Below are 14,921 nucleotides of genomic sequence, written 5' to 3' on the forward strand. Positions count from 1 at the left end.
AGGATATCTATGTTATGTTTATTAATATATTATTTTACAAAATCTTGTTCACCTCTTTTAAAATCTTTATTATTTAAGATCAGTATATTAAGTGTCATTTAGACAGCAAGTTTGATCAAATGTGCAATTTTAAAATTAAAGTACAGAAGTAATGAGAACTTATTTTCTAGGATACTAAATCAAACCTTTGGGTCATCATCAGGATGACACCCCTTCACCTCTCGGATCTTTTTCTTAAAGCCACCTTAACTCTTTCACGCCTTATTGTTGTTTTCCTCTTTTGAAGAGAATTCACTTAAATCCAAATCTTTCTCTAGGATTTCTTCTTTCTCATTTTCTGAAATGTAATTGTCTTTTTTTATTGTGTTTCTTTCAGTTGTTTAGCTACTATTCATTTTTTGGGTTCTAAGTTGCTGTTTTTGGCTCTCTTTTTTTTTTTTCCATCGATTCAACTTTAGTTGCTACTTTTGGTTCTTCAATGTTTTCTGCTTCTGTTGTGGTTTTTTCTTCATTTGATACTTGTCTTTCTTGCCTCCCATCTTCAATATTTCCACACAGATGATGCCTTTCATATCTCTTATGGTCTATTTAATCATCAAATTTCCTGTTATTCTGTATCTAACTGTCTGTGTGCCATTATTCTTTAATCAGAGTAACGTACTGTATTGAAAGTATTTAGTAGAACACACTATAATAAGAAAACTCCTTGGCACAAAATTAATACTGTACTGAACAGGAGATGTAGCATAACACAAATATAAAACTAAAACAATCGAAGTTGAATTAATTATGTTACTAAATATTTATGTGTAATGGATTAAAAATCTTTAGAACATAAACTCCTAACAGTTGTTTTACTACACCTTAACAAATTTATAACAATGAAATTGTTGATATATCATTCATAAAAATTGGGTTTTTCATTATATAAAAGTATATAGCAGCAATTATGTTTTAGGCATTCAGACTATCTACTATAGTCTGACATTTGTTAATTTAAATTATTGTGAAAGCTCATTAATATCAGCTTCATCCCAGTGGTTGTAATGTATAAGACAAGGTGTCAATGTTGAATTGTAACTGCCCCAGTTGTCAATTACATATAAGCTCAGAATTCTTTCCTGCAGGTTGATTCAATTTAGATGTTTCCTTACGAACTTATTATTACCTTCAAACCTATCTTTCTTCTAACAGAAATATTAACTCCATTATGACATATGACAAATCCAAAGAGTTGAGCCTTTTTTTAAAAATCTTTATGATTTTTGAAGACTTCCAGTTTTCCACTTTATCTGACATAAGAATTAGTTTTGTTACGGAGCATCAAGGAACCAGTTAGCTCATTAAATATCTAAAATATGAAGCCTTTGTATTTTTAGTGACAATTTGGGGTACTTTATTTCTTTGGCAGAATAAAAGCAAAAAACTAAACACTTTTTATGGTATATAAAAATTAATGTAAAGGATGGTTAAAATATCAGTGCAAGTAACATCAAAAATTGTTTAAAACACATAAGGTTGGAATAATTTCATTAAAACCAAATAGTTAAAAGTAAAATGCCAAAAGTTCCAACATAGTCTAGTATCTTCATAATTCTTTTAACCATTTAGTTTTAATCTTTTTGTGTAGTATGATACTGTAAATATTTTTTTATTGATATCTTAACATCTAATCATGTCATAAGAATTCAATTTGCTACAGAAAGGTAAATTATTTATAATGTATCAGTAATTTCAGTATCTCATTGAATTTCAAAAGGGTTAGAGCCAGCTATAGCCTAGTGGTTAGTGTGCTCAAATTGTGAATATTCTTGGTTTGTAACCCATTGATCCACACTTTGTAATGTTACTTGTTAAAACTTCAACTGGTACTTATTATTTCAACAGTTTCATCAAGAAGTTATATTCATATGATAACTTTTCTGCCCATTACAAACCAGGATTCTCTCATAGTTCAATAATATGGTATGATTATTATAGAACTTATAGTAATTGTTGTTTACATGTAAATCATTTTAACTAAAGCTTTCTGTTTTTGTAAATGAAGAGTAATTGAACTATTAGTACTAAGCATGCTTCGGTATTTTGATGGTTTACTAGTGCATGAGCTCTGCTCAATTGAGAAAACAAATAGGACACAAGGTTCACATTGTACACAATTGTATTTATCTCTACTTTTCAAATACACTTTCATTTTATTAGCAATTCTTCAAATTGTCAACAATAAACTCGACAAAATTTATATTTCAAAGTGTGAAGGTTTTTTTTAACAAAAAGAAAAAAAAACAGACAAGCATACAATTATGACAAATTTGTACAACAAAACCTAAATGTCCTTAGAAATAAAACCAACAATGTTCTTTTACCCAAACTCAGAGTGGACATACTACAACTTGTATAATATAACCTAAATGTCCTCGGAAATAAAACCAACAATGTTCTTTTACCCAAATTCAGAGTGGACATATTACAACTTGTACAACATAACCTAAATGTCCTTTGAAATAAAACCAAAATGTTCTTTCACTCAAACTTGGAGTGGACATATTACAACTTGTACAACATAACCTAAATGTCCTTGGAAATAAAGCCAACAATATTCTTTCACCAAAACTCCGAGTGGATATGGTACAACTGACAAACAGTACAATTATATTTTTTTAAAAAAACTATAAAAAGAAAAATAGTAAAAATATCAGTCTTACTTAAAGCAGGTCTTCTACTAAAAAGTTTATTAAACAAATGAAAAACACAAAACTATAATAAAATGACTGAGAGACACTTAGTAGACCTCTGGTGGTTATGTCATTGAGAGTGAGCATTTTTTTCAAATAGTTTCTCAATTGGAAATTCCAGAAGATCTTGTCTCCTGAATTGATCTGTTTTTCAGTAATTGTAACTGAGTACCCTCAAATTCTATTAGTTTTCCTAGGATTTACTAGTTAAAAAGTTAACCACTTTCATTGACCCCACTACCTTCACAAACTATACAGTGCACACTTGATAAGTACTTATTTAATATGATCATATAATTTATTAGTTCACTGTATATAGTAAATATCCTTGAGAATCCTGCAATTTATCCAATCGATACATTTGAAGCCTTTAACTGTAATATGTACTACAGCCATGGATTGCAATTAGTTAATCTGTCATTAAAGAATATTTAATAAAAGAACAAATTGAAATATGTTGAAAAGTAATAAATGTCTGCATTTCATTAACCCTTTCACTGTGGCTGGGACATACATTTCCCAGTGCTCACACCGAGACTAACACAAATGATTCCCATCGTCATTCAAAATTGTCGCATGTGATGTATAGGAGTAAAATGAGTTGGAAAGTATTTATTGTCATCCCACATAATGTTGATATATGGTTTCCCTCAATGTTTTACACTCTGCCCTTTAGTAACCAACAAGATGCCTAAGCGGAATGTATGACAACTGTGTGCCTTCATCACTAGAGCAGCAAGTAGTAACCCTAATCACTATATTAATATGTTTGATGCACTTGACTTAAATTGCTTAGCAGACAGTGAAAGTGAGTCATGTGGTGTTCAAATGCATGATGATAAAGAGGCAATGAAACAAGAGGATGCTAGATCTCCATCTAGTGATGATAGTTAAGATAATGAACCTGGACCCAGCAGAGGAAGGTAACAGCATCGACAAAGGGAAACATTTTTCCCAGTCGCAGTGTGAGGGGGTGGGAGCACTGGGAAATATACATCCCAGCTGCAGTGAATGGGTTAAAGAATAATCATACTATATATATGATTATTTGACACAAGAAATACTGGAATAAAGAAGAGAAATTACAAATGTTAACCAATTTTAGGTGTTTGACCTTATTATTTCCATAAAATAATATCTGTATATATCAAAATCATTTCACTGTTATGGATTATTCTGTCTTAATAGTTTTACAAACCTCAATTCTCTGCATATCCATTGTTCACGCCATGCAGTACTTCTTTTTATTTTCAACATTTTGTGGGAAATTTTTTTATTTTGAAACAACAGAAAAGAAGTATTTCTTTAAAATCTGTCAACATTATTGAAAGTTATCACATAATGAGATTAAATAAATACTTTTACTAAAAACAACACATCCACTGAAAAAAACAAAATTCTTTGCTACCTTTTGAAAATGTTAAGTGTACCCTACTGTCCTGTGATATTAGAAATAAAAGTAAAGGTTGAGGATGGGTACTATTTTAAATCTGTGATTGTTTGCCTAATAAAATATTACATCTCAAATGCTAGAAGTCTCAGTTCACATTTCGTTGTTTATTAATGACAGAATCTGGGCTATGCCAATTGGCCTTTAAAGATTCCACTTTTACTAACACATAATGCGAGACAGCATTTGAGATGCAATGCTTAGTCACGTAACACATTTATACCCAATAAGCATGGTCACAAAATGTAATTCTTCTTAGTTTTTTGCATTTTTTAGATAAATTCTTAACACAAAAGGATGGTGTACTGTCCTTGACATGTACATACTTAAGTACTCAACTCAGCACTTCTTACCAGAAAAACAATAGGCAATAAAAGTATTCCCAACTCTACAAGTTGAATGGCATAGCTCAAAAATACTACCAAATTTCATCGCTAATAAACAATGAGATATAAACTGAAAATTGAAGCATTCATGATGTGGTAGCTTATTTGGCTAAAGCTAATCAACAAGTGTGTATTATGCTCAGCCTGAGATTTCACTTCTTCAGGTGCATTTATATTTTAACACATTTACTGAATAATATTTTTATAGTGCCTTCTAAAAATATATAATTCCTTATGCAACACATTTTTTAACAAGAAGGAAAATAATTACATAAAACATTGGTCCAAAAATCAAACTAATAACAACCTTATACCTTTGCAACTCTAAATAAAACCAATATAACTATCAGCAATTTATGGAGAATTCCAATATAAGTACAGAGTCAATAAGAGGAAAACAGAAATTTGCCTACTTTATGAAGAACAATGCTCTTTTAGACTTTCTTTCACATTTACTACAATAATATATTTCACAGTTGAAAATACTCAGTTAATTCAGTACATTGCCATACGAAAATACATTCTTTACTACGTTATATTGGTAGCTTGTGTTCCTACCCAACTACATATATAGATTATTTCACTCTTGAACATATCACGATGTTATATTACAAAACGTTTGTAATATAATAACTACATTTCTCCAAAATCCTACCATAGTATTAAAAAAATATTTTATTCACAAAACAATAAAATTAAACTACTACACATCCAAACAGATCATAATACCATACAAAAGTCACATTTTGACTAATTTATTTTACTCATTTGGCTTGTTTCCTCCATTATCGAGTTTTTCTCTATCTTTAAGGCCATTCTTATGCTATTTCATTATTTAAAAATACAAACAAAAAAAAAACATCTTTTTCACCTGGTAAACTAGTTTTAAGTAAATCATTCAAACATTTTTGAATGAAGGCACTTAGCTGAATTAAAGTGATCAGGTCCTTATAGGTATTAACTCACAGTAGCTATATACTGTAGATATTTTTATTAATAAATTGATGTAATTTCTTTACAGTTATTCTCAGCAAAGTATTCTTCTAATTGTCCTTAAAAACAGATACCTGCTTCGACCATAACATAATACTGTAAGCAGGTTACATCCCATGTAATATCCTCAGCACTCCAGAAAAGTTAACAACTTATCCATTTAACTAAAAAGTAGATTGTTGTATTCTGTTTATTCTTGTGTTGTGTGTGTATATTGTCAAAAAATCTCTCCAAAACAAAAAATTCAAATTATATCACAATCCTTATTACATAAAGATCAGTGTTCTGTACATTAATATACCCTAGTTTACAGCTTTTACAGTAAGGAAGATTTGTTTTGGAACAGGTACAGCGTTTCAATCACTAGTGTGATCATTCTCAAGTACACAAGACTGATCGCATGAGTGATTGATGGTACCTATTCTAAAACAAATCTTCCTTACTGTAAAAGCTGTAACTAGTAATAAAATAATACTTAATCAGTAAGTAAACTCAAAATGAAGCTATTAATTAGTATACCCTGTATGTAATAATAAAATCTACCATATTTCAAAATGCAATTGAACACCCTGTTTTATTAGCTTCTGTGAAGATATGACTGTCACTTTTGACGCACATTCTATCACAGTAATTTCTGTTTTGTCAAGATAAGTCACCACAGCAACTCATACAATGTGAATAAAAAGAAAAACCTAACATTTTATTTTTCTTTATTCAGACAGCAAAGGGAAGGTCCAACTTCCTAAAGCATTTGGAATATTACATTTCTTTAATAGTATAATAATGTCCATTCTAAAAATATAGTAATTATCTGCCTAACTAAGCTATTAATTAGTATACCCTGTATGTAATAATAAAATCTACCATATTTCAAAATGCAATTTAACACCCTGTTTTATTAGCTTCTGTGAAGATATGACTGTCACTTTTGACACACATTCTATCACAGTAATTTCTGTTTTGTCAAGATAAGTCACCACAGCAACTCATACAATGTGAATAAAAAGAAAAACCTAACATTTTATTTTTCTTTATTCAGACAGCAAAGGGAAGGTCCAACTTCCTAAAGCATTTGGAATATTACATTTCTTTAATAGTATAATAATGTCCATTCTAAAAATACAGTAACTATCTGCCTAACTATCGTGCAGATTTTGATACCCTGTTTACTTCACTTTCACACACATATTAATAATCTGTTTATCCCAGTTACACATTTGGTTACAATTTTCTGTTGAGCTCTAATATTCTGTTTACTTCACTTACAAGCAGCAATATTTTGTTGCTTCCTGTTTCAAGTAAACAATATTACCCCTTCTTATACATAGTCTCATTTTTCTTCATCACAGGTACATGATAATTCTTTCAGCTCAGAGCTTCTCTGTTACTTGTATTCATTTACCAAATGTATACAACAAACCTTCATGTTTAGAGCTACTCTGTAGCCCTTACTTCTTCATCACAAATGCACAAGAACCTTTTAAGCCTACAGCTTCTCTACTGTTCATATTCCTTCATATGTACACCAAAAACTATCTTTAGAGCAACTATGTATCTTAGTGTTTCTTCATAAGATGCATATAATGCTCCTTCAAGTTTAGAACTTCTCTGAAGTTTATATTTCTTCATCCCATGCATACAAAAATAATTCGGTTAATTTTATCTGAAGCTTCACAGTTCTTTATGAAATGTTCACAACAATTCATAAAGTTTTAAAATCTTCTGATTTCATATTTCTTCATCATACATAGACAACAACCCTTCAAGATTAGTTTCTTTCTAACTTTATGTACACAAGGATCCTTCAGGTTTTAAGCTTCTCTATAATGTCATTTCTTCATTACAAATACATTAAAATCCTTAGAACTGAGTTTATCTGTAACCTCATAATTCTTCAAGTTTAGAGCTACTCTGTAGCCTGCCACATGTACACAGCAATCTTTGTTTAAAACTTTTCTGTACATTTTCATAACATATATACAACAATCTCACACTTCAGGGCTTCTTTTCTTCAACATGTATAAAATAATCATTGCAGTTTAGAACCTTCCTGTAGTTTGATTTTTCTTTTTCACATTTACACGAAGAACCTTCTCTGCTGAATTACTTTTCTTTAAGACATTTAAGAAATAATTTTATTATATTTCTCTGTAGGATCACTTTTTTAATAAAAACCTTTTTTTAGAATAATTCTTCCAACTTAGCCACTAGAGTCTGACCTTCATTTATATTACTTAAACAAGAATTATTTAATCCTAATATATGACTGTACCCCACCTTTTCTAATCACGTAAACAAAGAAATTTGTTTCTATGCTCAAACCTTCTTTATGTGGTCAGACATTCTTTCACATCACCTACTGAACACTTCATCTCAGTCATATTTTGTCTACAGCTTCAACTTCCTTTAAAATACATGCACTAAAATGAAAGCTGAATTTCACTTTAGCCTCCTGCAGTGAATTTAAAATGACCATATCTGTTTAAGTCTAAGAGATTCTCTATAGCATCACCTATTTTAAAAACACACAAAATCTATCACCATTTAATTTCTGTGCATCTAGACCTTTTACAACATTTACTCAAACCTTCAAGTTTCTATTTCATCTGTAGTTTCACTTGCTTTAAAAATGAAAGGGTTTTAATTAAGTTTTTTTTTTATGTTAAACTTGCTTCAGAAAATCTACACAAAAGTTCTGTAAATTTAGTGTTTTGACTTATCCATTTTTCATTTGGGTCTTTATCTTCAAATTTGGAGATTTTCTACAGTTCCACCTTTATATTTTTTCTTCAATGAAGCACATAATGATCTTCAAATTAGCATTTCTTTGAACTCTCACTTTTGTGACAGTTATTCTGGATAACTATTTGACTTCACCGTTTATTTACTTCACTTACTGAACAATTACAAAATTCTAAGGTTTCTCTGTAGTACCACATCGCTTTAGGCAAAGACTTATTGAAGTAAACAGTTTCTCTGAGCTTTTACATTTCTTATAATACAGATGGATATCAATTCTTGGTATTTAGAGCCTTTATGTAGCCCTAACTCATGTCCTACTAGATGTGTTGAAACTGAAACTGTACATGTATGTAACTTTCAAAATTCTTCAAACAAATTATTTATTTTAAAAAAATGCCACATTCATTCTTCAAAGTATATTCAAGAGCACATTAATCACATGTTTTTGAAATCTTCCTGGGCCTTCAAATTGGCTATGGTCTTCTTGATACGTAGAGCTGTTAGTCGTGCAGCAGGGTTATGGTACCAGCATTCTTTCATAATCCTAGACATAACTCGCAAAGCCTGACAAAAGAAAAACATTAATGTTATTAATAATTATCCTAAGATCCCAAAACACTGATAATGCAAAAAAATAATTAAGATGACAGAAATGGTACATGGATTTGAATTTTTCGAAACATGTGAAACTGATGAGCTATAAGCTAACTGATACCTCTGCAGTTCAAGTTATCTAGAAATATTAATATTAGTAAAAATATTTCTCAAAAGCTAAAACAAAAAGTGGTTTTCTCTCTTCTCTCACTTTGATCAACATATTTTTTTTATGAAATAATGTAACTTCTCACCCATATGAAAACCACCAAGTCATGACAGCATCAAAAGTATAGACAGAATTAACATACACACAATCTCATACTATTTCATATGTAAATAAGTTGATGTTTCACATAAACTTGAATTATCCATCTGTTTTCAGGTTTGGTCAATTTGACTGACCTCGTAACCACCTGTAACTGTGAAACTATACATAAATCTGAATAAACATTACAAATTTACATGTTTGCAGTACACAAAAAATCAGGTTTTTAATAAATTATTTTTACTAAAGCTTTGTCTATGAACTTACAAAGCCTTTATTTGGTCAGTCTGTGTGAAAGTGATTTTCATATTTCATTTTCATAACCTGTAGAACATTCTAAGTTAATATCAAAAGGTATTTTTTGGTACAACTTTATAATTTATCTGTTACTTTCTCTACCCCTAACTTTACAAAATCAGGATTGTAAAGTGAAATGAAAAGTTAAAATATATAAAATAAAGTGAAGAATACCACCTTTTTTTCCTAAAATGACTGCAGGTTGTAGCAAACAATTACAATTATTTATCCTAACATCCTCGCCTTTTAACCTTTTCACATATGCTTTCTTTTAATATTATAGTCTTATTACATTAGACCCTACCACAATAAATCACAGTGGGAACCCATTTAGGTGTTACCTGTACAGCTTAGGGTAAACAAACAATCTGATTATAGTTACAAACATAAAGTGAGTTCTCCTTAGCCATTGACTGAGATCATGAAATGTTAAATTTCATACAAGTTTTGTTATATAACATAAGGAGCTTCTAATTTTTACCTTTTTTTTACTTTTGTTAGCAAATATATAACAATAATTAAAACGATGGCTTGTGCTTGATGACTAGATGCAAGATGATCCTTGGAGAGGGAAAGATAACCGTTATGGTAGACAATGGAGGAAGAAATGTGAAATGAAGGACCAACCCATACAAACTCAAACCATCTGCATTGAGCCTCCATAGGGTAATCACCTATGCTGTTTTCAGCACTCCACATAAACATAGGATGTTTGCTGGTAACGGCAGAATCTCCCTTGTGTTCTGATAGAACATGGAGCCAATGTGGAAGGTCTGGAAACCCGAATGGGAGATGCAGTAAACCGTCAGTTAGAAGAATGAGAAAGGCAAGAAGCCGGTGTCTGCAGAAAAAAGTGAAAGTGTGCCACATCCACCTGAGATTCCATGGAATCTAAGTACCTGCAAAAATCTAATGTCTGAGAAAAGGAGATTCTCCAAGACCTATAATGGCTGAAGAAGTAATTCAAACACCCTCAAGCAAAGCATCTCTCTCCAAAAGATCCCAGCAATAAGCCAAAAATAAAAGAAGGAAAGAGCAGAAGCAGATAACCTTACCAAAGTAGATGTCAATAAATGATTAAGATCCTCTGAAAAAAGGCCCACAAGTATCCATATTACATCCCTAATTGCCCTTCATATAAACCATAAGCAGACAGAAACAAACCTCTTTTACTGTTGTAATGTTGGTATATTATTTTATTTTCTCTTAAGTGCTGTTAAAAATAGTTTTTTTTTTAATCCATATTTAGTCTATTCCAGGAAAGACAATAGCAAAGACAATGTTTTTCAATACAAAACACTTCCTGAACATTTAATGTGTTTCATATTTATTGTAACATGTTTGCGTTAATATCTTTCTCTCTCTCTCTCTTTTAGTTACATTTAATTTATCAACTTTATTATCAATGTATGTCAATAAACTTGGCATTAAAACATGGATTATAAATTCAATTTTTATATTTTGTAAGTTTTAATTTGTTAATTTCGAAAGGAACTATTTCAAAAATCTTCTGTCTTCTCTTGCCTATGTGTCTGCACTCTGAATTCTCCACTTCACATTTAATATCTTCTGTCATGCCTCATCCTCCCCATTTATCGATTCAGCATGCCTTAGCTTATCATTTCTTGGAGCACCCATATTTAGATTCGTGGAGGTTGGATCCTCTTCTTCTTTGGGGTTCTAGTCCTGATGCCTCTGTTCATTTTACCCACACTCAGTTTTCCAGGATTCAACTGTCTTTTTACAACAGTTGTGTGTTTTTAACTTCTTTGCAACTGTTGTCTGAGCCCTTTCACAGATTTCCTGCTCAAGCCTTTAATAAAAGGTTCAGTAAGTAACATGTTGTAATTACTTTTTTCAAAAGAAATTAGATGAAGTAGGAACCAAAAATTAATCCAGCTTATAAACATGGAGTTTTAATAATTGACCTACTTCACAAGATTGCCATCTATTTGGAATAGCTGGTCTCTGTTTGTCAGTTGCCACTATCTTCCTCATTTCCTCTATGGTAGGGTCAGAAGGCACCATGTCATAATAAGGAAGCTGGTAGTCTTCATACATTCCTGTATCAAAAGAAAAGGGTTACTCTTATATTGAATAAATGCAATGGAACTGAAAATGACCTAACATAGTAAAGTACTTTATGAAGGGTTGTTTCAAGTTATGCAAAATCAGTTCCTTTACTTCCAAATCAAAAAGTCAAAACATATATAATGAATTTCAAAATTACTAAGGGAAATAATGACACATTATTACCCCTTGCACTAGGGTATATAATGATGTATGTGACTGTGCTACGGTTTAATACATAGATCACTTTATTAACAATAAGCTTCAGGCCAAAGTTGAATGTAGTACACAGAAAAAAAAAGTAAAAATAAGAAATAACACTGAACTCTATAACTGTATTTATGCATGATGGCTTCAAATGTTGCAGTCTTACATGAACCTAAGACAAAAACATCAAAATAAAATAATGGTATTACAGAATATTTCTCAAAGATCAAGACTGTTCCACATTTGTTGTTGATATGGGCAAAACTGCTAATGTGGTATTTTTAGGTTAAACTGATTTATGCAAAGAGTCTGCTTTATAATGGGAAAATTGGCAGCATAAATCATGAAGTGATACTGAATTTAAGAGTTTAAGAGCAGCAATAAAAAGACTGGATATGATGCGTCATCAAAATGAGAACAATTTTTTTTATCTTAAAGTCACAAAACAGTGTTCATACTCGTGTTAGACACTGGATGGTCACCTTCTATTGTATATGAGAATTGACTAACTGTTATTTTCCCTTATGATATCTTCCCATCAACCAACTTACTTCAGATCCTGTGCAGTATTATTTAAATCTCACTTTTTTTATTTAACATGAAATGTTGGATTTATCCATAATGCCTGGCACTACCCCCATTACTGCTGTCATCTACATTCTTACACAACATGCAGCACTACAGCAATACTCCCCATGAGCAGAAAAAGTATTATCTTCAGAGAATAACAAAGGAACAAAAGCAGCTAGGCCAAAATGAACTAAATGGGTTTCTGAATCATGTATTATGCAAAAACTACAGACTTAGAATAAATACAAAATTTCTACAATAAAATAAGAAGGTATAAAAATGCACAGTATGCCTGAATACCATACTAATACAACATGAAGACTATCTCCAATATCAGTCATTATTTTGTTCTAACACTGCTACTAGTATGATAGTGGAAAGTTACAAATATTATACATATTTCTTATCAATAGCCCTATTTCTTGTTATTTTATCACCCCCCCTCCCAAAAAAAAAGAAAGAATTTTATGTAAAGTACACCTGAAGAAGCCAAACAAAATAGAATGAAATATAATACATGAATATGGCACACTAAAAAAAAACAAAGAAAATAATTATATAACAAATTCTTGAACCAGAACAAAAATTTATTGAAAAAGAATTGTTTTAAAGAAAGAAGAAAGTTGTATTCATAAAATATTTACAATATATAAAAGTAACTTGAGATTTATTTACTTTTGATTTCCAGACATTGTATGACAATACTTTACAAAAAAAAAGGGGTTCATACCACCAACAACATTACAGCGTCTAGCAATCTCCCACAATACCAGTCCAAAGGCATAAATGTCAGCTCGTTTGAAAGAATCAAAATGGTTCTGATTCATTGTTTCATCAAGGACCTCAGGAGCCAGGTAGCGTTTGGTTCCTACCCGTAGGTTAGAAGGAATGTCAACTGAATTGGTGGATGAGTCAAATCGGACAGCAAGTCCCAAGTCAGCAATACAGCATGTTCCATTATTTTTGACAAGGATGTTTTTAGTTTTTAAATCTCGGTGAGCAATTGCTGGTTTTCCTGTCATTTCATAAAAACACAATGTTCAACAACAAAACTTACAGACATCACACCTATCTGCTAAAAACCAAAAATAACGTACACCATTTAACTTCATTACAATTAAGTTTTATGAAAAAAACAATAACAAACATCCAACATTTCTTAGCATCATCACAACTATGTTCTTTATAACAAAATCACCTAAAATCAGGACATTTAGGTTCAAGACAATACAATTTCCATACAACATATAACATCATTACAATTATAGTCTATGAAACAAACCTTCTGTACATGTATCTGAACATCCTCTAACTTCAGTTAAAAGAAGTTTAAATAACCACATTATTACCATCACAAACATACATATCACTGTTACTATTGCATTTTATAAGAACAACATTCCAGACCCTATGTTCTTCCTCTGTCATCAGTTACATTCAGTCTAATGGCTCTGATTATGTACTACTGTCTAAGACCACAATTTATAATGTAAAAAGCTTCTGAAAAGGACAGCAAAATAAATCACACATCTCTACAAAGCTTAAACAGATCCTTCAATATACATGGATGGTAGCTTCCAAGACTATGTTTAAGCAGACACAAGACACAAACGCTCATTGAACTTGACAGGCATGTGGTCAAATTGGACTGATGTGGTTCCATTTGTTTTCTCTATTCATCTTTGCCATAGAAACACCCACTGATTATAAGATGTGACTGGTAGCTTGTAAGCCATGTTTACCATTTTGTTAACACCACCAGGAACTATGATCACCTTTATCACAATAGTTTTTTAAGTTAGAGGATTTTGTTTAGTAACCATAGCCTTCACACTGCAAATGACAGTATTGCATTAGGTCTGAATATGGAGCCTGTTGTTCTCCTAAAGGCTTTGCTGTGCAAGAATCTCGTCATTCACAGAGGATACTGAAGGCAACCTTTTTTTTTTAAATGTTGTGCTCTTCAGTTCTACATCATTTACTAATCTTACTGTACTAATATTCTTCCTTGATAAAGGCTGTGATAGTCATAAAAGACATGTGGTACAGGATTATTGAAGAGTCACACACTCACTATAAACCAACTATACAGGTACTACACATGTTGCCTGTGGTGCCATGGTTCATATCTGATGTATATAGGTAATAAACATATTGCTTGTGGCCCCACAGTTCACATCTCAGCTATATATGTACTAAATATGTTGCGTGTGATGCCATGGTTTGCATTTGAGGTATACAGGTATTAAACAAGTTTCCAGCGGTGCCACAGTTCGCATCTGATATAACTGGTTCTAAACACGTTGCCTGTAGTGCCATGGTTCACATCTGATGTGAATGCCACTGTATGCAAATCATTTTTATAATGTGCAATTACCCATTCCATACCATAAATTCCAAGCATTACCAAACATCAGCACAAATGTTTCCTACAAATGAGTTATCTTCACATTACTTACATGTAGCATCACATACATCTTCTTACACTAAGATATAAAATATATATGTAAGTAAATTAGAATACTGAAAACTGGAATACGTTTAAAATTTTAAGGAGAAATGGATCATCATCTTTTGATGATTTAAAGTCAGCCTGATTTTGGCATTTA

The 14,921-nt window shown here is 31.3% G+C and overlaps 1 protein-coding gene across 2 annotated transcripts in view; it reads right to left on the reverse strand.

Annotated features, from left to right (window-relative positions):
* Nucleotides 1-2,143: 2,143 nt before the first annotated feature.
* Nucleotides 2,144-14,921, reverse strand: part of LOC106459251 (TGF-beta receptor type-1-like) — a 137,868-nt gene continuing 125,090 nt past the window's right edge. For both annotated transcript variants that reach the window (XM_022385710.1, XM_022385711.1), the window contains 3 exons: nucleotides 13,043-13,327; nucleotides 11,398-11,528; nucleotides 2,144-8,870 (listed from right to left, as the gene is read on the reverse strand). In XM_022385710.1, coding sequence (XP_022241418.1) covers nucleotides 8,742-8,870; nucleotides 11,398-11,528; nucleotides 13,043-13,327 — 545 coding nt within the window. In that variant the 3' untranslated portion in view covers nucleotides 2,144-8,741. The remainder of the gene's footprint in view (nucleotides 8,871-11,397; nucleotides 11,529-13,042; nucleotides 13,328-14,921) is intronic.

Source organism: Limulus polyphemus, unplaced genomic scaffold (assembly GCF_000517525.1).
Source record: "Limulus polyphemus unplaced genomic scaffold, Limulus_polyphemus-2.1.2 Scaffold581, whole genome shotgun sequence".
Lineage (NCBI taxonomy): Eukaryota > Metazoa > Arthropoda > Merostomata > Xiphosura > Limulidae > Limulus > Limulus polyphemus.